Below are 26,003 nucleotides of genomic sequence, written 5' to 3'. Positions count from 1 at the left end.
ATAAAACTTTTGTTTTGTAAATTATGTTTTAGTTTTGTTTTGAAAGAGAAGATAGAACTATGTCTTTTACACTAATGAGCTAAAACTTTATGACCACCTGTTTAATAGCGTAATGTTCCGCCCTAGGAATGCAATACAATAGTGGTGCTGTGAGACTCGGATTCAACAAGTATTCAACAGTTTTCTGGAGGCATATGGGACCAGATATCTACAAACCAGATGGTTTGTGAGAGCTGGCACCAGTTAAGTGTCCCAAATGAAATTCAAATTTTGTGAAGTTGGTAGGTCCGTAGCTCACGGTCATGAGGTAGCGTTCTCGCTTCCCGCGCCCAGGTTCTGTTCCCAGCGGGGTCAGGGATTTTCTCTGCCTCGTGATGACTGGGTGTTGTGTGATGTCCTTAGGTTAGTTAGGTTTAAGTAGTTCTAAGTTCTAGGGGACTGATGACCATAGATGTTAAGTCCCATAGTGCTCAGAGCCATTTTAACCATTTTTGAAGTTGGTAGCAAAGACATCAACATAAGTTCACTATAATACTCGTCAAACCATTGAAGCAGGATTCTGGCTTTGTGATGCTGACAGTTACCCTGCTGGTAGGTGTTATTGCTGTTGGGGAGGACTTAGGGCATGAAGGGATACGGCTGCTGTAATCTTCACATGTTCAACAGCTGTCGTGCTTCGGTTACTACCACAGGATACGTGAAGGACAAGGCAAATGTCCTCCACAGCACAATGCCTTCCCTGACGGCCTGCACGTGTGATGAAGTAAACATTTTGAACAGTCCTTCACCTGGATTACTGTATATCTGGACACATCCGTCGACCTGGTGTAACAGGAGACACGATTTGTCAGACCAGACAATACGTTTCCGTTGATCCACGCTCGAAACTCGATGATCCTGTGTCCCCTACAGTCGTAACTGACTACCTTACTGGGTCGTCGTCGGAACAGCTAGGAAACATCTGCTGCCGGGCCCCGAGTTCGAGAGTGTGTGCCGAACAGCGTGCTCAGAAACACTTGCGCCTGCACCGGCGTTGTACCCTATCACCAGAACTGCCACAGATTATTGTATATCCTGCTTTTTGGATCAGACAAGCCTCTGACACCCACGTTACGTGACGAGACATACACATCCGACGCCTTGGCATCTTTTTTGGTCTCACCGTCCTACAACCCCTTTGCGTAGATATTCACGATAAGGGCGTGAGAACTGTCGACCGGCTTCACCCTTTCCGAGATGGCCATTACGAGTGCCGGGCCGTGACAATCTGCTCTGTGTTAAAGTCACTTATATCAGCAGATTTACCTATTTGCCTCCCACATTGTAGCTAGAATCATTCCTCATTTGCCTTCACTCTATTTACACACTCGCAACTCCACCAGGCGGCATTTAATCTCGCAGTGGGCAATGTTTGAATGTAACAATATTAGAGGAGGAAAGTTGCTAATCATCATACAGCAGAGATGCTGAGTCGCAGATAGGCACAACAAAAAGATTCTCACAATTATGGCTTTCGGTCATTAAGGCCTTTGTCAACAATAGACACGCACACACCCACAAACGCGACTCGCACACGCAACTGCAGTCTCAGGCGATTGAAACCTCACTGCGAGCTGCAGCACCATTGTATGATGGGAGTGGCAATTGGGTGCGGGTAAAGAGGGGGAGTGATAGCAAGGTGGGGGTGGTGAACAGTGAAGTGCTGCAGTTTAGACAGAGGGCAAGGGATAGGTGGGGACGGGGAGAGGGTGGGGGGAGTGCGGAAAAGCAGACAAACAAAAAGACTTGGCGTGGCGGTGAAAAGACGGCTGTGTAGTCCTGGAATGGGAACAGGGAGGGGGCTGGATGGGAGGATAGTGACTAATGAAGGTCGAGGCCAGGGGGGTTATGGGAACGTAGGGTGCGTATGCAGTAAAAGTTCCCACCTGCGCAGTTCGGAATGGGCAGTGTTTGGTTCTTCGGTATTGTGGTATTTTATTAGATAATTTGGTGGCATTGTATACGCAAATTATAGTCTTTTTTAGTTTCTTAATCATGTACTAAACAATTCTCACAATTCTTAATACAGTAGTCAATATATTCACATACATAACTCTACAAAAAATGCTTTCACAAGGGACATTTATTACTTCCAGCATTTTAAAAAGTTCAAGGCAGTGAGCTGTGTTGTCACTTTTAATCATCATATGTATTTCTATTCCTGAACTCTGAATATATCTTGAATATTTTTCCTATTCACTCTCCAAAATACAGGGCATTTCAAAACGAATATACGTATTTCTAATGCATATATTTATTAAAGTTTACGACATACGAATATGAAACTTTCCACAAATATTCACGAACCTTGCAAGTACAGGTTACAGATGTTCAATATGTCCTCTGTCAGTGACACAAGCAATATCACATCGATACTCAAATTCCTCCCATACTTGGGCAAGCATGTGCTTCATCACTGATGTTACGGCAGTAAGGATCCGGTTCTTCAACTCTTCGAGTTTCTGTGGGAATGGTGGTACACAAACGCTGTCTTTAACAAAACCCCACAGGAAGAAGTCAGAAGGTGTCAAATCTGGTGACCGTGGAGCAGACGGTTCGGTAGAGTTTCATTCAGATATTCACACACTTGGTGACTCCAATGAGGGGGTGCCCTGTCTTTTTCAAAAGTGAAGTTGTCTTCATGCAGCCTTGGAAATAACCAGTTTTGTAACATAGCGAGATACTGCTGACTGTTAACCGTGTTTCTATCAAAGAAGCATGGGCTGTAAACAGATTACTGGGATGTCCCACAAAACACATTGACTTTGAGTGAATCTCGTACATGTTCAGTGGGTGCATATTGGTTCTGTAGGCCTCAAATTTGAACACTGTTTATTTACCTGACCACTAACATGGAACAATGCATTATGTGAAAGTGTTATCATTGCCAGTAGCATCAATAATCACGTTACAAAATGCCAGACTTTTGTGTTTGTCATCACGACACAAAACTTGTAACAGCTGTAGCTTGTATGGCCTCGTAACCAATCGATGTCTCAAAACACACCAAACTGTAGTTGTAGGCAGTTGTAACTCCCAACTGGCATGACGAGTTGATATTGAAGGACTACGTTGGAAAGCAGTTTGAATTCGTGCAACATTTTCTTCAGGAATACGATGGTGGCCAGGACTCTTTCCTTTACATACACATCCTGTATCTAGAAACTGTCGATACCATCAGTGAATGTTCCAACCATTCGGTGGATCAATTTGGTACCTCAACCTGAAATGTCTTTGCGCTGTAATAACGGTATTGCACTCCGCAAACTCGAGAACACAAAATCATTTCTGCTGCAGAGTAGCAATTTTAAATTTATTATGGTTAACAAGCAAAACAGAAAACAACTGACATCTAGTGGCTACTAATATAAACTAGACTATGTATTCATCTCTCCAATAGCCGAGCCAAGGTGCAGCGATCGACAGTTTGGACAAAATAATATTTTGTAATACATATATTCTTTTTGAAACACACCGTATTATGCTGTAACTAATGCTAAAATGGATAGCATTTATCCTGGATGTGTATTCAAAATATGACAGAACATTTGATATGTCGACCAAATTATTCGTAACAACTACTGGGTCAAACAGGTGTATTGTGTTGACACTTGTCTGTTGGTAAAGGCTGTGTCCATTATTGACAACCAAGGCAACTGCAAGATTTGTGCATGCTGTGTTCCAAGAGTGTCCACTCAAGCTGTGGAGATGTTTGAAAATTGTACACACCAGTGGTTGAAGGAGCAACATGCTCTTGTTTCGATGTGGAAATTTAATCGTGATCTCTGTTATCCTATGCACACAGTACTTGTAAAATAAAGAAGAAAGTATTAAATTTCTGCCTGACCCTCGTATCCATTGCATAAGAAAGAGTAATTACAATTATACTTGCATTTCACACAGGTACATCATGCAGGCTTCTGTATAAGCAGTTGAGGAATTAACAGTGACCTCAGAGTACACTTATTCTCTGAGAAAGTTTATAAATAATTTAATGAACCATGGACCTTGCCGTTGGTGGGCAGGCTTGCGTGCCTCAGAGATACAGATAGCCGTACTGCAGGTGCAACCACAACGAAGGGGTATCTGTTGAGAGGTCAGACAAACGTGTGGTTCCTGAAGAGGGGCAGGCAGTCTTTTCAGTAGTTGCAGGGGCAACAGTCTGGATGACTGACTGATCTGGTCTTGTAACACTAACCAAAATGGCCTTGCTGTGCTGGTACTACGAACGACTGAAAGCGAGGGGAAACTACAGCCGTAATTTTTTTCCGAGGGCATGCAGCTTTACTGTATGGTTAAATGATGATGGCGTCCTCTTGGGTAAAATATTCCGGAGGTAAAATAGTCCTCCTTTGGGATCTCCGGGTGGGGACTACTCAAGAGGACGTCGTTATCAGGAGTAAAAAAACTGGCGTTCTACGAATCGGAGCGTCAGATCCCTTAATCAGGCAGGTGGGTTAGAAAATTTAAAAAGGGAAATGGATAGGTTAAAGTTAGATATAGTGGGAATAAGTGAAGTTCGGTGGCAGGAGGAACAAGACTTTTGGTCAGGTGAATACAGGGTTATAAATACAAAATCAAATAGGGGTAATGCAGGAGTAGGTTTAATAATGAATAAAAAAATAGGAGTACGGGTAAGCTACTACAAACAGCATACTGAACGCATTATTGTAGCCAAGATAGACACGAAGCCCACACCTACCACAGTAGTACAAGTTTATATGCCAACTAGCTCTGCAGATGATGAAGAAATTGAAGAAATGTATGATGAGATAAAGGAAATTATTCAGGCAACGAAGGGAGACGAAAATTTAATAGTCATGGGTGACTGGAATTCGAGAGTAGGAAAAGGGAGAGAAGGAATTGTAGTAGGTGAATATGGATTGAGGCTAAGAAATGAAAGAGGAAGCCGTCTGGTAGAATTTTGCACAGAGCACAACTTAATCATAGCTAACACTTGGTTCAAGAATCATAAAAGAAGGCTGTTACATGGAAGAAGCCTGGAGATACCGACAGGTTTCAGATAGATTATATAATGGTAAGACAGAGATTTAGGAACCAGCTTTTAAATTGTAAGACATTTCTAGGGGCAGATGTGGACTCTGACCACAATCTATTGGTTATGAACTGTAGATTAAAACTAAGGAAACTGCAAAAAGGAGGGAATTTAAGGAGATGGGACCAGGATAAACTGACTAAACCAGAGGTTGTACAGAGTTTCAGGGACAGCATAAGGGAAAAATTGACAGGAATGGGGAAAAGAAATACAGCAGAAGAAGAATGGGTAGCTTTGAGGGATGAAATAGTGAAGACAGCAGAGGATCAAATAGGTAAAGAGACGAGGGCTAGTAGAAACCCTTGGGTAACAGAAGAAATACTGAATTTAATTGATGAAAGGAGAAAATATAAAAATGGAATAAATGAAGCAGGCAAAAAAGAATACAAACATCTCAAAAATGATATCAACAGGAAGTGCAAAATGGCTAAGCAGGGATGGCAAGACGACAAATGTAAGGATGTAGAGGCTTATCCCACTAGGGCTAAGATAGATACTGCCTACAGGAAAATTAAAGAGATCTTTGGAGAACGGAGAACCACTTGCATGAATATCAAGAGATTTTTTAAGGAAACCCAGTTCTAAGCAAAGAAGGGAAAGCAGAAAGGTGGAAGGAGTATATAGAGGGTCTATACAACGGCGATGTACTTGAGGACAATATTATGGAAATGGAAGAGGATTTAGATGAAGATGAAATGGGAGATATGATACCGCGTGAAGATTTTGACAGAGCACTAAAAGACCTGAGTTGAAACAAGGCCCCCGGAGTAGACAACATTCCATTAGAACTACTGACGGCCTTGGGAGAGCCAGTCCTGACAAAACTCTACCATATGGTGAGCAAGATGTATGAGACAGGCGAAATACCCTCAGACTTCAAGAAGAATATAATAATTCCAATCCCAAAGAAAGCAGGTGTTGACAGATCTGAAAATTACCAAACTATCAGTTTAATAAGTCATGGCTGCAAAATACTAACGCGCATTCTTTACAGACGAATGGAAAAACTGATAGGAGCCGACCTCGGGGAAGATCAGTTTGGATTCCGCAGAAATATTGGAACACGTGAGGCAATACTGACCTTACGACATGTTAGAAGAAAGATTAAGGAAAGGCAAACCTACGTTTCTAGCTTTTGTAGACTTAGAGAAAGCTTTTGACAATGTTGATTGGAATATTCTCTTTCAAATTCTGAAGGTGGCAGGGGTAAAATACACGGAGCAAAAGGCTATTTACAATTTGTACAGAAAGCAGATGGCAGTTATAAGAGTCGAGGGACATGAAAGGGAAGCAGTGGTTGGGAAGGGAGCGAGACAGGGTTGTAGCTTATCCCCGATGATATTCAATATGCAAAAGACCACGTTGTGACATAAATTTCAATTTAATTCATCTGCCTGTTCCTGCACGCATTCCAGAGAAAAAGGGGCCTTAACGACAGATGGACAGACAGACAGTCTAACAAAAAATCAAAGAAAAATTTTTCTTGTGTTTTAATTACAAATTAACAATTTTTGGATTTTTTTTTCCCTTTGGTTGTAGAGTAAAACCTTAGTTCTTGGGAAATTTCATGACTATAGATTGACGGGAAATCCCTGTAGGTTTTGATGTCAGAGTTTGTGAGTTTCAAAATATGTGGCATACCATATTTACTTAAATTTAAGCCACACCTGAAAACTGAGACTCGAAATCAAGGAAAAAAAAATTTACCGTATCTAAGCCGCACCTGAAATTTGAGACTCGAAATTCAAGGGGAGAGAAAAGTTTTAGGCCGCACCTCCAAATCGAACAAAGTTGGTCCATTTTAATATGAGACACAATTTGGGTCGGATGAATGACGATACAGCTACAGTAGTTTGGTTCGAGTCGTAAACTTAGCAGTTAAGCTTTACCAGGTAGCCATTGCTATGCGTCACACGCTCGTCTGTATTTATACAGGTACCCTTCCTTTTTCACGTGCTTCGTCTGGTTTGAATTGATTGCTTATTTTTCTTTGATCTCGTAAGTGCCGTTCTCTTCGTTATAGATGTTTACGTCACTCTAAGCTGAAAATGCATTATTGTACTGTGTCGTGCATTGTTTGTCGCATTCTGGTAATGAGTGTTTACGACCTGTTGCCGCTCGCTGCACGGCTTGCTTTTTTGCACACTACCCCCACTTACAATGGGGAGGGGGGGGGGGGGGGGAAGAGATACGAATTGTCTCATTAGTGAAACAATGGCAAGAGACTGCTATTTGTTGTTACTTACACTGCTGCTTTCTTTGATAATGATCAACAAGAGCCAAATAATAGACTGCGTATGATAGAAGATGTTCTGAACGAGAGATTAGCAAAAATTTTTCTCCGTTTGAAAATCTTTAGTACATTACATTCTGCACAGAAATTAGAGTCATCTTAGATTTAAAAATCTAGTCAATTGCCGTGATTCATTTCTGATTGTATCACTATCAGGCATCAGAATAATATGAATATAAACATGACATGATATGTATATTCTTCCGTGTTTGCTGTTGTCTCACTCTAGTTTCATAGTTTATTAGGCAGACAGGATTTAAATGAGATAGCTGCAAACACGAAAGAATACATGACAAAATGTTTATATTCGTATTATTCTTATGGTGAAGAGTATAATGCATGTGATTCACAATTCATAAAAGTTCCTATTAGCAACCATCTCTTCTCACAGGTAGGAAAAAATTCAGAATGTAGAGTTGGCCATATTGACAAACATCCAAAACAGTCTTGCCAGTCAGATTTTCATTGTACATTGAAATGCTGCTACATTCGAAGATGAACAATGTGGAATTTGTATTTACTTCATTGGATAATGTATGAAAATGCAGTGGTCGAAACTAGGGGGCAGAGAAAAAAAAACTCATCTCTCACCTTTTTTTGAAATTTGTTTACTGACACAAGGGTTTTGGTGCCAGTATTTATCTTTGCGCCTGCAAAGCAAGCGTGTGTAGCACTACATATATTTGATGGCAGAAGTTAGTTGTGGCCAACATTTTTCAGACCTTCTGCTTACTTTGCACTCGATTATAAGCCACAGGCGTTTTTTTTTTTTTTTTATTCCAAAAACCGGAAAAAAAAGTGCAGCTTAGTTTCGAGTAAATATGGTAAGTGGCTGTATCTTTTTTGATTGCCTAGTCTTAGCAACTTAAGTTTTTTACATCATCAAGGGACCATAGAGCTTCACATTTGACATAAATTTCTACTCGATACAACTGCCCGTTTATGAGAAAAATGATTTGAAGAGTCACAGGGACAGACAGACAGATCAACACAGTAATTCTGTAAGTGTTTCTTTTTTACCAACTGAGGTATGGAACTCCAGAAAGGACTTATTGGAAGGCTAGCAAACTTTCCAGTCTTTTTTAATGTGCCTTTGAATGACTGAATACCTCTTCTACTTGGTTAGTCGTTACGTTTACTCTTCAACTACGTAGCTAGTCAAATGTTTACAGTACTTCTTTAACTACAGGTTTTGCGCAATGTTTCATGGCTTATGCTCTGTGATTTTGCTTAACCTTGCTCTGAAAAGCATCTGTCACTTGTTTTAGAAAATATGCTCACATTTACTTATTATACTTACCTCTTGACACAAGCACGTGGTGGTTTATCATAAACAAGCTTATGGCGTGGGCACATTTGTGTGGCTAACTTCAAGATACAGACGTGGATCTTGAAGAAGAGGGAAAAAACACTGAGTAATATGATAGGAAGGCAGGCAGTGGGAAGAACTTCTAAAAATGGTTTTAATTCAGTTTATTAAATACATTATAATCCTTGATATAAATGACAAGAAAGTCAAAACTCAAATTAAACTCAAGTCTTCTGCATCATAAAACAGTGGAGACAGAATGATATTTCAAAATAACATTTGAATTCTTAGTGTCAGATAACAGGTTGGAGTAAGGATAAAGCACATGTTGTGTTATTATATGACACATTTTTTTTTTAACAGGAATGGCAATAAAGTTTTCTTCTTTATTTCCTTTAATTTTCCTCCTTTGTTTAGCGTAATACAGAAGTGCAGACGTGCACGAATGTTTGCACAGAATCAAGTAAGCAGTTACTTGTGTGGAAAGTAAAAGGTTTGCCATACATTACACAGGACAACTCGACGGTGATATACCTAACGTGAGACATCATTACAATTTAAAATAACACCACTTACTTGACCACATGCCACAGTTCTAATCACTCTGAATATAATACATAATCATTTTAATGCAGTAATGTCCGTTTTGCTCGGCATTTTTCTGTTTAATCAACACAGCCTTCTAAAGTAATTTAGCTCATCGCAACTGCACACGCAGCACCCTAAAGGCAGTTCACATTAACTGAATAAATGTTGTCAACGAAACAATGCAATAAAAGGCATTCCCAACAAAAGTACTTCAACCTGCCACAAAATCTTCCTCAGCAGCAAGTGGCAGTACTAGCTCAACCTGCACACAGCTACCACAGAAGGCGGTCTGAGAATTGTAGTACAGCAGAGAAGGACAAGAGAAGCCACAAAGCTCTTCAGCGGGCAGCACTCGATGACCGCAGAAGGCCACCTTCCATTGCAGTCCCCGAGGTTTTCTCCCTGCACAGCACAAATTTATATTAAAGCTGCCTGTCCACATCACAAACTCAAATACCAAAAAAGATAACTTTACTGACACCTGATCACTATCAATCTTTTAGTCACAGCTCAGTTAAAAGGAGATTCTGTACATTGTCGTATCTGTTATCTTCTATGAGTTATCATTAGCAAAATTAGCAGATGGTGCTCACAATAAAGCATTCAAAAACATAATATTTTTGCAGTAATCCACATGCTCCAGCTGATGACAGCCACAATGTTTGCTGTAATCACCAGATATTACAAGCTTTTCACGTCACAAATTTCACGTGTCGATATTTTGTGATTATGTACTGATTGTGATACTAACTTGGAAAAGCAATAGCAAACAACTGGGGCGAACCATACTTGGCACGAAGAATCCAAACAAGAGTTGCTCAATAATTAAAACAATGCAGGAAGGCGAGAAAATCTTAAATCAGAAATGGAGTCCCACAAGGTTCAATTTTAAGTCCACCTCTGTTCCTGAAAAATGTGAATGACCTTCCACTTCACATGTGTCACACAGTGTTGGTACAATTTCTAAAAGACCCGTATTATTGTTCATTCTGCTAGAGCAATAGATATCAGATTACTCCATGTGGGGTGGGGGGAGAGGGGGGAGGGGGGGGGGTAGGAATTACATTATCTGAGTAGTATACACAAAAAGCGTTCAATCACAGACCAGCCCTGAAACGATATTCTTTAATTAAAATGATCTTTATTATGCTGTATAGTCAGACTGAAATTCATTAGGTAAGTAACTACAGCACACACATAAAAAAGAGTTTTGCATCATCCCGGTTCCCAGAAGACAGGAAGATAGACGTTGACTGTTGATATTGTATCACAGACACAGTCCCTTTGACTGTTCAGAGATGTCACTAACCCCACCAAAAGATGTAAAAACCATGTACGAGCAGTGCCTATTAGAGGGAGGGGGCCTGACAGCCGTTCAGTTCCAGTCATAACACTGGGAACGAGGTACACGGTTCGTGCTGTCTGTAGTTCAACCGTGCCTAGACGGTCAATACTGCAGTTCAATCGCGTCTGCATTGTTACTTTGTGGCAGGAAGGACTCTCAACAAAAGAAGCGTCCGGCCAACCCGGAGTGAACCGAAGTGATCATGTTCAGACATCCACAGGACATCGTGTTACGACTCAAACTGTGCTGAGCAGGCTGCACGATGCGCAACATCACTCCTGACGTCTGTGGCGAGGTCCACTGTGTAGCGCGGTACAGGTGGGCCCAACAACACGACAAATGGACTGCCCAGGATTGGCAACATGTTCTTTTCACCGACGAGTGTCGCATATGCCTTCCATCAGAAAATTGTCGGAGACATGTTTGGAGGCAAACCAGTCAGGTTGAACGCCTCGGACACACTGTCCGGCGAGTGCAACGAGGTGGAGGTTCCCTGCTGTTTTCGGGTTGCGCTATGTACGCCGCTTGCAGACGTTCCTAAAATGGTGGAAAGGGGTCATTTTCACCCCACATAAAACATTTTCATATTTGACTTAAACAAATACTTTTTTAAGTATTTGTTAATCCATACTTTATTTCTAGTAATCACAACAATTATAAATAGTGTGTGTGTGTGTGTGTAGGAATTCCTACCGGACCAAACTGCTGAGGTCATCAGTCCCTATACTTACACACTACTTAAACTAACTTATGCTAACAAGGGAACCTCCCCATCACACCCCCTCAAAGTTAGTTATAAGTTGGCACAGTGGATAGGCCTTGAAAAACTGAACACAGATCAATCGAGAAAACAGGAAGAAGTTGTGTGGAACTATGAAAAAAATAAGCAAAATATACAAACTGAGTAGTGCATGTGCAAGATATGCAACATCAAAGACAATGTGAGTTCAAGAGCGCCGTGGTCCCGTGGTTAGTGTGAGCAGCTGCGGAACGAGAGGTCCTTGGTTCAAATCTTTCCTTGAGTGAAAAGTATAATTTTTTTTTCCAGACAGTTATTAACTGTCCGTCCCATGCGAGGTAACTGCGCCGTAGTATGGGGACGCTACACCTAAACAAACATCGTAACACATGGTGTCAGTCGACACAGCGCACGGAAGAGAGAGTATTCCTGCCAATGAGGCTATCTGGCTGGCAGCTGACTGTTCGCTACTTTGGACAAGAGTACATTAAATACATGAGATGTATTCTGTGGGCAATATGAATCCAGCAAATATAGCTCGCGACTTTCTTCTACTAATAGCATGGTTTTGCAGTGCAGTCGCAAAACACAGACACTAAACTTATTACAGTGAACAGAGACTTCAATGAACAAACAGACAGATCATAACTTTGAAAATAAAGACAGTAAATTTGTCACTCGAGGGAAGACTTGAACCAAGGACCTCTCGTTCCGCAGCTGCTAACGTTAACCATGAGACCACGGCGCTCATGAGCTTACATTATCCTTGATGTTGTCTATCTTGCACATGGACTCCTCAGTTTGTATATTTTGCTTATTTTTTTCATAGTTCCACACAACTTCTTCTTGTTTTCTCGATTGATCGGTGTTCAGTTATTCAAGGCCTGTCCACTGCGCCAACTTACAACTAAATCTGAGTGGGGTGCGATGGGGAGGTTCCTTTGTAAGAACACCACACACACCCGTGCCCGAGGGAGGACTCGAACCTCCGGCGAGAGGAGCCACGCAATCCGTGACGTGGAGCCCCTAGCCACGAAGCCACTCCACGTGGCTATAAATAATAATTACAAATTTATTTGAACAACAACGTATTGTAAAAATTTATTGTTGCTACTGCTAACAAGTTTCTCAACTAAAGATTTTAATTTTTTTAGCTATTCATACAACCTTCTAGACACATTTAGTATATTTGGTCCATTTTACTCTCACACGTGTTTTACAAACAGCTCTGTATTACTTTTCACTCAGGTCATTTCAAGATGCTAGTTTCACTTAGCACAGGTGATTCTTGTTTTACGCAAACATTTTCCGCACACTGCTTTGGGGCTCTTTCTCTGCTTTCTAGGTGATTTCAGTCCCATGTCCTATTCCTTTGCCCGACATTCTTGCTCTTTCATTCCCTTGAGTTCATATGCTAGTTGAAGTATGGTCTTCCTCCTTTCCATTTTCTTGTTACAGATCACCCATGGATTTATTGCTGCCATGTCCAGTATGATGTAGAAGACATGCATTGACCATCTCCTATACGCAACCTTCATAGTATATTTAAGGGTCATTTGATCAACCACATCCACCCCATACTTTGTTGCATTGTAGAACGTTACGGTTTCAGGTTTTTTTCTTTCCTCCCTTGCTTATAGCTACTTCAGCATGCAGCATACTCAGAAGAATGACATTTTGATTCTTCTTTCCTTGGTATACAGTCAACGTGCAGTCTGTGTTGCCACTGGTGTGCAGTCTTGTGGTGGAGTGTATTTCAGCATTCAGATTCCTTACTTCGTCGGGGATTTCATGACGGATCTTCTTCATTGTACCAACTAATGAAGTTTTTTTTCCTTTTCTTTGAGTTTTTTAGCAAGTTGAAGAGACGTAAATAAGTTGTCTGTCGTCACATTTCTTCCTCGATTCACAAATTGCTCCACGAGACCCAGAACAACGTAGTCTCCAAGTGGTTGTTTCTCTCTATGTGTGTCCTCTTTCTACATCTACATCTACATCCATAATACCCAAGCCACCTGACAGTGTGTGGTGGAGGGTACCTTGTTCGTGGAAAGAAGAATTGTTGGTATGCCTCTGTGTGGGCTCTAATCTCTCTGATTTTATCCTCACGGTCTCTTCGTGAGATATACAAGAAGGGAGCAAATATACTGCTTGACTCCTCGGTGAAGGTATGTTCCCGAAACTTCAACAAAAGCCCGTACTGAGCTACTGAGCGTATCTCCTGCAGAGTCTTCCATTGGAGTTTATCTATCATCTCCGTAACGCTATTGCGATTACTAAATGATCCTGTAACGAAGCGCTCTGCTCTCCGTTGGATCAACTTTATATGATCGTTCCATTTTAAATCACCCCTAATGCGTACTCCCAGATAATTTATGGAATTAACTGCTTCCAGTTGCTGACCTGCTATATTGTAGCTAAATGATACGGGATCTTTCTTTATATGTATTCGCTGCATATTACACTTGTCTGAGTTTCAATTGCCATTCCCTGCACCATGCGTCAATTCGCTGCAGATCCTCCTGCATTTCAGTACAATTTTCCATTGTTACAACCTATCAATATATGACAGCATCATCCGCAAAAAGCCTCAGTGAACTTCCGATGTCATCCACAAGGTCATTTATGTACTTTGTGAATAGCAATGGTCCTACGACACTCCCTTGCGGCACACCTGAAATCACTCTTACTTCCGAAGACTTCTCTCCATTGAGAATGACATGTGGAAGTTCTGTTATCTAGGAACTGCTCAATCCAATCACACAATTGCTCTGACAGTCCATATGCTCTTACTTTGTTCATTAAACGACTGTGGGGAACTGTATCGAATACCTTGCGGAAGTCAATAAACACGCCATCTACCTTGGGAACCCGTGTCTATGGCCCTCTGAGTCTCGTGGACGAATAGCGCGAGCTGGGTTTCACATGGTCGTCTTTTTCGAAACCCCTTTGCCGAGGTACGGGAAAACATTACACATATACTTTGTCGTTACATCAACAGCCGACCAGAATTTGAGACCATATTTGTCTGGTTTGTTGGACACGAATTGAGTAAACCTGCACCTTGCTTTGCTCGGAAACAGTTGCTCGTCAATGGGTATATTTTCTCCAGGGCAGTAAGCACGAATACTGTTTTCAATTAACTTTCCCCAAATTTCAGATACAAGAGCAAATTTGTTGGCTGCTGAATGTTGAGCCCCGGTTGATTTTTCATCAAAATGGAGAAATCTGAGAAGCTCCTGAAATCTGTCCCTCGATAAAAGCAGGCCCCGAAAAGTGCGACCAGAGGCCATCCACAGACATAAATTTTGTGCACAATACATCCCGAACATACGTGGTGGCTATCAGTTTCTCCAGTTCCTCAAGAGACACAGTCCAGTCATTGTTTTTTAGTACTTTTGGAGCATTTGACTGTGTGTATTTCCTCACGACACGTAGCATTGCTTCGTCAAAAATAAGACAGAAGGCACTGATGACAGAGCTGTCTACTCTTTACTCGTCGGCAAGCATAAGCAGTGGCACCTCCTCTCTCCTTCAGAATGTTCACAGCTGACCGCCTTCCAGAAGATGAATAATTTCCAATATCCCACACAGTTCCATCCCTTGCAATCATCTTTGTAGATGCTCCCAACTGTATCTGCTGTGGTGAAAGAATTGAGGATTGACATGTATCAGCATCTGAATCCTCTTCCACTGATCACCCCTCCTTCACAATGTCTTCATCTTCCCCTCCTTCACAATGTCTTCATCTTCAGTTGTGTGAGGTACATAATGATCATCTTCATCAGTTAAGTCAATTTCCGATTCAACTTCGGAATTCTCTAAGAGATGTAACACTTCTCCATCAGAAAGTTCACCCTGACGACACGTGTTTGAAAACGTGTTTCACGGACAAGGACTGCCTGAGTGACACAAAATACACTGTGGCGGACTGGAATGTACACGTGCCGAGTTGCAACAATGAGGAGCAACTGCTCCGTATTACTGCTCACTGTTACCACTGTATTGCTTGATAATTTACTTATATTCAGAAGAGAAATTACAGTGGAGTCAAATTGACCCCTTCCGCCATTCTAGGTATACTAAAATGAAATGTCGAACAAAATTAAAATACCAGAATGAGATTTTTACTCTGCAGCAGAGTGTGCGCTGATATGAAACTTCCTGGCAGATTAAAACTGTGTGCTGGACCGAGACTCAAACTCGGGACCTTTGCCTTTCACGGGCAAGTGCTCTCCCCCATGCTGTAGCTAAGCCATGGCTCCGCAATATCCTTTCTTTCAGGAGTGCTAGTTCTGCAAGTTTCGCAGGAGAGCTTCTGTTAAGTTTGGAAGGTAGGAGACGAGATACTGGCAGAAGTAAAGCTGTGAGTACCGGGCGTGAGTCATGCTTGGGTAGCTCAGATGGTAGAGCACTTGCCCGTGAAAGGCAAAGGTCCCGAGTTTGAGTCTTGGTCCAGCACACAGTTTTAATCTGCCAGGAAGTTTCAAAATTAAAATAATTTTAAATACTGAAAAATCTTCAGAAACAGGAGAAATAATTAGAAAAAGTCATATAATTTCATTAACAAATTAAATAAATTGGATATGACAATGAAAGAAAAACATATGAAAGAGGTCATTTTGACCCCTTCCGCCATTCTAGGGTTAAAAGCACCTCATGTGCACAACGTTTGTGCAAACGGTCACACTTGAAAATAACAAAACTGAAGCAATGTGTAGATAATGGCTAACAATTCTAAGTAGGGTCTTGAGAAAGTAAGATACATGCTACGTCTCACATAAAGACCACTGCGCAACAAAAGTGCCACATTCTCAGAATAGAGTATGTGTTCCAGTTTCCTGGAGAGACAGTTCTGCTGTCGTACAGATAACACGGGCATCACTGCGTGCGAGATAAATGGTGCTGCCAACTGGAAATGTACTATAAAGTACGATTCTTGTGGGAAAAACACATAAATTACACACAGATTCACTGTGAAATTTTGGCAGTATACAGAGTAAATGCAGTGTTGCATCCAGCTGTAGTGAAATGCCACAAAAATTTTGACTGAGGCTAAAGGATGTGGGCGATGCCGATCAGGAAGTTGAGATCTCGTACCCTGCCATTTTCATTTTTACAGCAAGCTAAAAAAGCAGCAAAGTGGATTTTTACAGTCGACGGACTGAGCGATCGCTACAACAGTCCGACTGTTGTTTAGACTCGGTGACTATGATGAAAAACAATGTCGTGTATCTGTGTCACTTTTAAGTGTAGGGCATCATTACAAAGCCTGCCATTATAATGTGTAACTTACTTTTTGAAGTCCCCTGTAAAAACGTATAGAAAGGTACGCAGAGGACGCAAATCAGATCAGAAATTTGCAAATGCAAGATGTCAACACCGACACAATGCCTCCCCAGATAATCTTTTATTGTGTGACAGCAAACTGTAGTTCCTTTTACTTACTGCATCCTTTAAGAGACAAACAAATGAGCATTTTGCAATGAAAGCATTATGTATTACTCGTGTGAATGTTTCGTAAAATAAAATATCAAATTGCTGAGCAAAATCAAGTGCTGATGACCTCACTGTTGGGTGCCCATCAGATCCAAACACGTGCAGCACAATCGATGAGCCGTCAACAAGCACTACCCTGAAGGTGATGTTAACAAGAGAACTGGCCCAGTGCCTTCAAACTCAAGACAAGGTAATGACCTATCACCACTACTATTCAACTGTGTTCTACAAAAGACTGTGAGAATTTGGACATCAAAACACAAAAATAAAAAAACCTCACGGCAAAAACCAGAAGGAATTAAGGTTAACTGTCTCACCTTTTTGGACGACCTTGTGATACTTTCGGAAATCAAAGAGGCAGCGAACGTCCAGATCGACCTCCCAGAAAGGACTGCCAGTGGAATGGGGCTGAGTATGTCAATAGCAAAGACCAAATTCACGATTAGTGGCAAATATGGACCAAAATTCCTCGAAACAGAGTTAGGTCAGATCGCGAGGGTAAAGATGATCAGTACAGTCACCCTCATGCGACCACCATTCACACTCAACAACAACGTGCAATAACTATTCATAGATGGCCGGTGGAAACATTAGCAGTGGAGGCCCTAAGAAACCTGTTGGGGGAACACAGAGAACAGTGCAATCGTTTTCACAATGAAGAAACGGAGCAAGTTATCTACCATTTGAACGAGCACGGTGATTGATTTTTGGGCCAATGGTGGAAGTATTTACGTAACAGCTAAGTTTATCAGCTGTTTGCCTGCTGTTGTGGGTAAACTGCACTGAAGTGATAAAAATTGTGGACAGTGAAATGCATATATCCAGATGGCAGAAGGTATGGGAAGGCAGAGCACTCATTTGTACCCTGCTTTCCAACACGATTATGCCCACACAACGGGAATTAACAGACTTTGAATGCAGAATAGTAGTTGGAGCTAGATGCATAGAGCATTCTATTTTGGAAATTGTTAGGACATTCAAAATTCCAAAATCCATAGTGTCAAGAGATTGCTGAGAACACCAAATTTCAGGCATTATCTCTCACCCCCAATGATGACAAACGTCCTCATTAAGACGATTCATTGAAATTTAGTGTTAATGGGTTACTGACGCAAGTGCCTTTGCTAACAGCGAGACACCGTCTGCAGCTCAGTTTCACGATCTTCGCACAGAACTTTGCGATAGTACCTTTGTATTTACTGATGGCTCTCGGACTGACTGTGGGGTTGGGTGAGCCTTCATCATTGGCACCCGTGTATTTCGAAATCGGCTTCCGGCACACTCTTCAATCCTTACAAATGAGCTCTTCGCCTTGTATCAGGCCATGCAGTATATCTGTGGACACAGCCTTTCCAATTGTGTCCCCTATTCAGACTCAGTCACCACCCTCCAAAGTCTGTGCTCTGTACACTGCCCATCCCTTAGTGCAGCGAGTCAAGGAAAACTGTCACTCATCTTGGTGGAGCCAATGTCATATTTCTGTGGGTCCCTGGTCATGTCGGTCTGCCAGGAAACGAGGCCGCTCTCACTGCTGCCGAGGCTGCAGTCCTCGTACCTCAGCCCGTGAGTACGTATGTTCCCTCTGATGATCTCTGCGTTGCCACCTGCCAGGTGGTGGTCCTTCCTTCATGAGAATAAGCTTCAGCTTATTAAGCCTCTCCCAACGACTCGGACGACCTTCTCTCGACCCCCCTGCCGGGAGGAGATAATTTTAACTCGGCTGCCTATTAGACACTGCCTTTTTAGCAATCAACATTTGCCAACTGGTGCTACCCCACCACTTTGTACACATTGTGCCCAAGTTTTAACTGTCCACCACTTCCCGATGGAATGCCCTTTTTTAACCACTTACATTCCTACTTGGGTTTGCCGTTTATCAGCTGTTCCAGCAAATGATGTGCGCACTGTCGACCGCGTTTTACTTTTTATCCGCTGAAGCAATATGGCAGAGACCATTTAATTTCTAGTTTTGGATCTCCGTTTCTGTATGGTGTTTGTTTTAAACCTTTTTCCACGTGACTGCTTTTAGCTGTCTTCTCAATTGGGACTGACATATAGTCATTTAACTCCTCTCTGTGTTTGTGTTCTATAGTTCTGACTTGGGTGCATATGACCCCCGTTGTTTTTTGTGCCCTAAAGCAAAACAAAACAAACAAACCCCCTGCAGTGCCTCTCCTGGGCTTGTGACCGTATAGACTGGACCCTAAACAACTGGAAAACCATGGTTTGGTCAGATGAGTCCCAACTTCAGTTGGTAAAAGCTGATGGTAGGATTTGAGTTTGGCGAAGACACTTAAAGAAGTGGACCCAAGTTATCAACAGTGCACTGTGCATACTGGAGTCGCTCCATAATAGTGTGGCCTGTGTTTACGTAGAATGGACTGGGTCCTCTGGTCCAACTGTACCAATCATTGACTGGGAACTGTTGTGTTCAGCTACACGAGACCATCTGAAGCCACGTTTCTAAACATGTCACCAGACCATAACTGTTTGCAATTCGTTTGAAGAACATTCTGGACAGTTCGGGTAAATCATTTGGGCACCGAGATTGCCCGGTACGACCCAAATGAACATTTGTGGAACATAATTGGGAGGTCAGTTTGTGCACGAAATCCTGCACCGTCAACACTCTCACAATTTTGGACAGCTAGTGAGGTAGCACGACTTAACACTTCTGCCGGGGGCTTCCGACAACTTGCCGAGACCGTGCCGTGTCGAACTGCTGCAATACGCCGGGCATAAGGAGGTCTGATACAATATTAGGAGGTATCCCACGACTTTTGTCACCTCGGTATCTACTGCAGATGGCACAATGATGCTATCCAAAACTGCCACTGAGGAAAATGTGGAGCACCACAGACCACAGACGATAGGACTGAACGACAGCTGTCGATCACTGTTTGACTGGACAGACTCGCAACTGTTGAGCTACTGAAAGAGGCCAGATGAACTGAGGAGTTACTATCTGTCTCTCCTCAACACCCATTCAGTGAATGCCTGTGTGCAGTATGGGCCTCCAGAACAGGCCGACTGAAGCCTGGAGTTGGCATACCAATACCGCAACTGCCTGTCCACTCGGTGAACGCAGGTGGCCTTTTCGGTCGGATCACATTTTATGCTCAATCGGACAGATGCCTTTAGGTCGTCAGAAGGCTTCGGGCCAGAGGAGGGAGCATTACGGTCTGGGGACTTTTTCTGAACCATTAACTGGGCGATCTCATCATGCTGGAGGGCAAAATGGATGAACACAAGTAGCATCAATCCTCGGGACCGTGTCCACCGCCTCGTGCAGTTTGTGTTTCATTGGCACGATGACATCTACCAGCAGGACGATGCACCGTGTTACACAGCTCACGGTGTACGTGTGTGGTTTGAAGAGCACCGGATTTTAACACAATCAAAAATCTGTGGGACCATCTCGACTGGGCCGTTCGTGCGACATATCGTCAACCGAGAAACCTAGCAGAGTTGGGCACGACACTTAGTTGGCACGGCTCCACACATCTGTCGGTACTTTCCAGAACTTCATTGACTCTCTTTCTGCACGTCTCCCACTGCAAAAAGTTGTTATTCAGGATCTTGACAGGTGGTGAGACTGTGCAAGAAAGCAGACCTGAAAAAGTTGCTGTAGTGAACTCAATCTTAGAACTGGAGGGAGCATGCGGGCCAAATAAAAACTTTTACAGCTAAAAGTTCATCTCCTGGAATGTCAAACTAAGACGTTGTAATACTGTGGTCAAACAGAATGCCCGTGAGCCAGAAAACAGCTCTCGATGAATGAGCTAGAGAAATTGTTGAATCCAGCAAGGAGAGCGACAAAAAATCATGGCTGTAATCCACATTGAGTCCAGCTGGAAACTTCAGAGCAGCAATGTGACGTGTTACACGCCATTCAGGCTAATGATATTTCACACTCCTTGTGTAGTACAAGGAAAGATGATGGTAAAATATAAATGTCGTGTGACTAGGGCCTCCCGTCGGGTAGACCGTCTGCCGGGTGCGAGTCTTTCGATCTGACGCCACTTCTGCGACTTGAGCGTTGACGGGGATGAAACGGTGGTGATTAGGACGACACGACACCGAGTCCCTGCGTGGAGAAAATCTCCAACCCAGTTGGGAATCGACCCCCGGGCCCTTACGATTGACATTCTGCTGCGCCGACCACTCAGCTACCAGGGGCGGACAAGATGATCGTGACAAAGTAGGGAGTAAGTCACGGAATGTATGTCGTGCACAGCTGTTTGTTTTCGCATGTGCAGACATTAAATAGGAGGTGCGGGATATGACAAAATGGCAAGGTATGGAGACAAGTAAATGGCTTCACCTGCTGTGGGTGGAGCGTTTTACTTATTGGAATTGTGGCTTGACAGTTGCTTGACCATCAAGGAGCAACCACACTCTCCAAGAATGAAAACAAAAGACAAGATGGTTTTATGACAAGTAAAATACACGGTAATCTTGTCATGTTGAGCCTTCGATACATATGTGGTATGAAAAGTTGTGTTCTACTCTAATCCACGTGTCACCCTAACGTTCTGCACAACCATTCACGGAAATACAAGTCTGTAAAAGGAGAGTAGTGGATGTGCTTTTTTTGTGATATGAGTAGAAGTTGTCTTCGTTTGCTCCAATAACAGCTTCAAAATGTGAAGAAGTAAAGCCTTTCCTCAGCTACACAAATGATTTCAAAGGTGTCGATTACCAAGATGCCTTCAAGAGAGTCAACTACGATGACTGGATTAAAAGAAAAATGTAAATATGTCGCGAAGTGTTCAGAGTCAGCTTCAACTACAATTAGCGAGCCAGCAGCTACATAAAACTATTTATAATAATAATAATAATAATAATAATAATAATAATCCACCCACACATCTCTGAGACGCTAGGAAAAGAAGGCTGTTATTTTTTTGACATCTGTACGGAATGGTAAAAAATAATAAACACTATCCAAACAAATATTTGATTGCCTCTGTAACAAGAAGACCACCACGACGTCGACTTAAGAACCTCAATAATACCTCGAGACACCCAACAACAAGGGAGCCTTCAGAATACGAAGTTATGAAGTGTTTCACGCCAACGGGTATCGTATGGAGTAGTAGAAACAGAGGAAACTCTGAAGTAAGAGGGCAAACTGAAGCTCTAGTGTGATTCTAAATGATCAATTTACAATTTAGAAAAAAAAAAGTAATAAATAAATAAAATGAATAAAAAAAATCACAACTGAAGAAACGAAGAGAGCAAACAGACAAATCAGTACACCAAAAAATTTTTTCTAAAGATGTTAAATTAAGGCATTATAATGCAGTTCTAAAATCCCAAGTCCCGTGTGGGTCACAAACACTGCTTTTATCTCAATGCAAAACAGCAATAGAAGATTTAGAAAAAAAAAGAAGGAAAAATATTCCGAAAAGTATTAGGCTCAATCGAGAACAAAAACGACAGTTATGTTTCGAGACCAAATGAGGGAATGTATTCAATCTGCTCTAACAGAACAAATGAGGTCAGGAAGAGGTGTGTTACACTCTGTGAACATCTAGAGGTAATGGAGGGAGACAGATTAACAGAGAAGATCCACACACAATCTTCCAAAGCAGGAAAACGGACAAAGAAAATCAGTGGGGAGAGAAGACAAAAATTGTTCGATTCGGAACACTCGGACATCCCGTGCCGTAACTGATCTGCCCCGTCAGCTCACATCATCTGCCTGCACGTGCCACGAAAGTCGGCACGACAGATTTACCTCGACATTACGAAGGAAGAGAAACTTACAAACTCAGACGTAGTAAGGAGGTTTCCGCACGACGATGCCGTACTCTGCGAGGGCAGGCGTCAGGTCCTCCAGCGTGAGCGTGTAGCGGCGGTCCTTGAGGCGCGCCTTGGTGTTCTGTGCGGAAGAGCGTGTCTTGCAGTGCTGCAGGGCGTCGTTGGCCACATCCGAGATGAACTTCTGGGCTGCCAGCGAGATCAGCCGCACTCTGCAAACACGCAGTCCTCTGTTGTCGTACCACTCCTGATACCAACATCTATCTACCACTGCTTTCTTGTTTGGTAAGTCACAGCATCTTTGTTTTGAAACATTCCACGTGGGAAAAATATATCTAAAAACAAAGATAATGTGACTTACCAAACAAAAGCACTGGCAGATCGATAGACACAGAAACAAACACACAAAATTCAAGCTTTCGCAACCGGCGGTTGCTTCGTCAGGAAAGAGGGAAGGAGAGGGAAAGATGAAAGGATGTGGGTTTTAAGGGAGAGGGTAAGGAATCATTCCAATACCGGGAGCGGAAAGACTTACTTTAGGGGAAAAAGGGATAGGTATACACTCGCGCACACACACACACACACACACACACACACACACACACACACACACACACACAAGCAGATATTTGTAAAGGCAAAGAGTTTCTTTGCCTTTACAAATGTCTGCTTGTGTCTGTGTATGTGCGGATGGATGTGTGTGTGTGTGTGTGTGTGTGTGTGTGTGTGTGTGTGTGTGTGTGTGCGCGCGTGCGAGTGTATACCTGTATTATTATTATTATTATTATTATTTCCCTTTTTTTTTGTGGCACACACCTACAATGGTCATTAGCGCCCAGACTAAGTTAGGAATGCACCACGAAGCACAAGGTTAAAACAGCAACTAAAAGGGACAACACTATATAAGACGTATTAACAGGCATAGGATTTTTTTAAAAAAAACAGCATAATCAAACGTCCTTAGACAGGTTAGTCAAGTTGATTAAACGAAGAACGCAAACAGCAGCTCCTGGGTCATCCGCTAAAAGGCCAAGATCAAGACACAGTGTATTAAAATCCGGACAGGACGTTAAAATGTGGCAGACCGTCAGCAACTGCCAACACGGACAGAATGGCGCCGGCGCAGCCGTCAGCAGATGGCGATGGCTGAACCGGCAGTGTCCAATTCGTAGCCGGGCCAAAACGACCTCCTCCTACCGAGAAGGGCGTGAGGAGGACGTCCGAGCCGCAGGAAGAGGTTTCAAGGTCTGAAGCTCGTTGTCCGTAAGTGCAGCCCAATCGGCATGCCACAGCGATAAAATGCGCTGACAAATAACCCTGCTACAATCTGACGAAGGGACACAACAAGAAGCCGTCCAAGGCTGGAGAATCGCAGCCTTGGCCGCGGCATCTGCAGCTTCGTTCCCACGGATACCGACACGGTCAGGAACCCACATAAAACTAACCGGAGAACCATCATCCACCAGCTGCTGAAGAGAGCGTTGGATTCGATGCACGAAAGGGTGAACCAGATACGGATCACTGAGGCTCTGGATAGCGCTCAGGGAATTGGAGCAGATGACATAAGCAGAATGTCGGTGGCGGCAGATGTAAAGAACAGCCTGGTAGAGGGCAAAGAGCTCAGCTGTGAAGATTGAACAATGGCCACGTAGCCGGTATCTGAAACTTTGTGCCCCGACAATAAAAGAAGACCCGACCCAGTCATCGGTCTTAGAGCCATCTGTATAAATGAAGGTCATATTAATGACCTGAGAACGAAGTTCGACAAAACGGGAGTGGTATACCGAACGGGGGGTAACCTCCTTTGGGAGCGAGCTGAGGTCAAGGTGAACGCGAACCTGAGCCTGGAGCCAAGGTGGCGTGTGGCTCTCGCCCACTCTAAAGGTTGCAGGGAGTGAAAAATCAAGGTGTTGAAGGAGGCGACGAAAGCGAACTCCAGGGGGTAGCAGGGCTAGTATAAAACGCTCTGATCGCAAGACGTAAACCCCGATGTTGTATGGAGTTGAGGCGGCGTAAGGTGGACGGCCGTGCAGAGGAGTATACGAAGCTCCCATAATCCAGCTCGGAGCAGACGATCGACCGATATAGGCGAAGTAGGACGGTTCGATCCGCTCCCCACAACATACCACTGAGAACACGGAGGACATTTAGAGAGTGGGTACAACGGGCAGCCACTCGGACAGGGAACGTGTACGGGAGTGTGGCCCAAAGCAGTTTTTGTGCCTGAAAGGCGCTCTCAGTTTCTAGTAACAAGGTACCGTTAGACAACCTGGTACAAGACTTGACCGATCTGGCTATGGCATCTACGCCCTTCTGGATAACGAAAGAGTTGACAGAGGAAAAATCCTTTCCGTCCTCAGATCGAGGAACTACGAGGAACTGTGGGGCAGGCAGTAGTACTTTTGTCACTGGTGGCTGGTCAAGTTTCCGTTTGTGGGCAGAAGTCGAGAGAGGAGAAGAAGAGAAATCCATTGCGGAGGAATCCCCCACGATTGCCAGCATCTCCGATGGCGTGCTCCTTCCTTGTGGGGACCCTCTCAGAGGGCACTCCCGCCTTAGGTGATTGTTCACACCACGGGTCACACCTCCCGAGGAACGGACTGAGGGACCAATCGGCATAGTCGAAAGGTGTCAGCTCAGGCAATCACCCCTCCTTGGGCCTGGCCTTTACGAGGGGGTACGTACGTGCCTTACCTGTCTACCAAGGGCGGGGAATTATGCGTTACCCCGTCACCGGCTACGCGTGCGAACGCGTGGGTCGGCCTTCAGGCACGCACAGGGAGGAAAGAAGAAGAGGAAAATAAAAGGAGAGAGGGAAAGAAAGGACAGACTGTCTCAAATGTCTAGGCGGAGACCAGAGAAGACAAGGAGAAGAAGGCAAGGGAAAGAGTAAGTAAAACAGTGAGATGGAGAAGAACAAAGAAAGGAACCAACCAAAGGAAGGAAGAAACCAGGAGAAGTGAAAAACCAAAATGACCGCAAAGATAGGTCGTGGAACCGTCTGTCTCCGGACGCAGGCGCTAACTACCCCCTTGAGGGGCAGGCACTCCTTTTAGTCGCATCTTACGACAGGCAGGAATACCTCGGGCCTAGTCTAACCCCCAGACCCACAGGGGGTGTGTGTATGTTTGTGTGTCTATCAACCTGCCAGCACTTTCGTTTGGTAAGTCACATCATCTTTGTTTTTTAAACATATTTTTCCCACGTGGAATGTTTCTATATATATATAAACAAAGATGATGTAACTTACCAAATGAAAGCATTGGTATATTGATAGACACACAAAGAAACACAAAAAATTCAAGCTTTCACAACCCACGGTTGCTTCATCAGGAAAGAGGGAAGGAGAGGGAAAGACGAAAGGATGTG

General features: G+C 43.2%; 1 protein-coding gene across 1 annotated transcript in view; it reads right to left on the bottom strand.

Moving 5' to 3' along the window:
- Window positions 1–8,846: 8,846 nt before the first annotated feature.
- LOC126295339 (transcription initiation factor TFIID subunit 10-like) overlaps window positions 8,847–26,003 on the bottom strand; it is a 121,986-nt gene continuing 104,829 nt past the window's right edge. The window contains exons 5-6 of the mRNA XM_049987807.1: window positions 22,641–22,846; window positions 8,847–9,687 (exon numbers count right to left, since the gene is read on the bottom strand). Coding sequence (XP_049843764.1) covers window positions 22,645–22,846 — 202 coding nt within the window. The 3' untranslated portion in view covers window positions 8,847–9,687; window positions 22,641–22,644. The remainder of the gene's footprint in view (window positions 9,688–22,640; window positions 22,847–26,003) is intronic.

This window comes from Schistocerca gregaria, chromosome 11, assembly GCF_023897955.1.
Source record: "Schistocerca gregaria isolate iqSchGreg1 chromosome 11, iqSchGreg1.2, whole genome shotgun sequence".
Lineage (NCBI taxonomy): Eukaryota > Metazoa > Arthropoda > Insecta > Orthoptera > Acrididae > Schistocerca > Schistocerca gregaria.
This window is presented reverse-complemented; position numbering and strand designations above follow the sequence as displayed.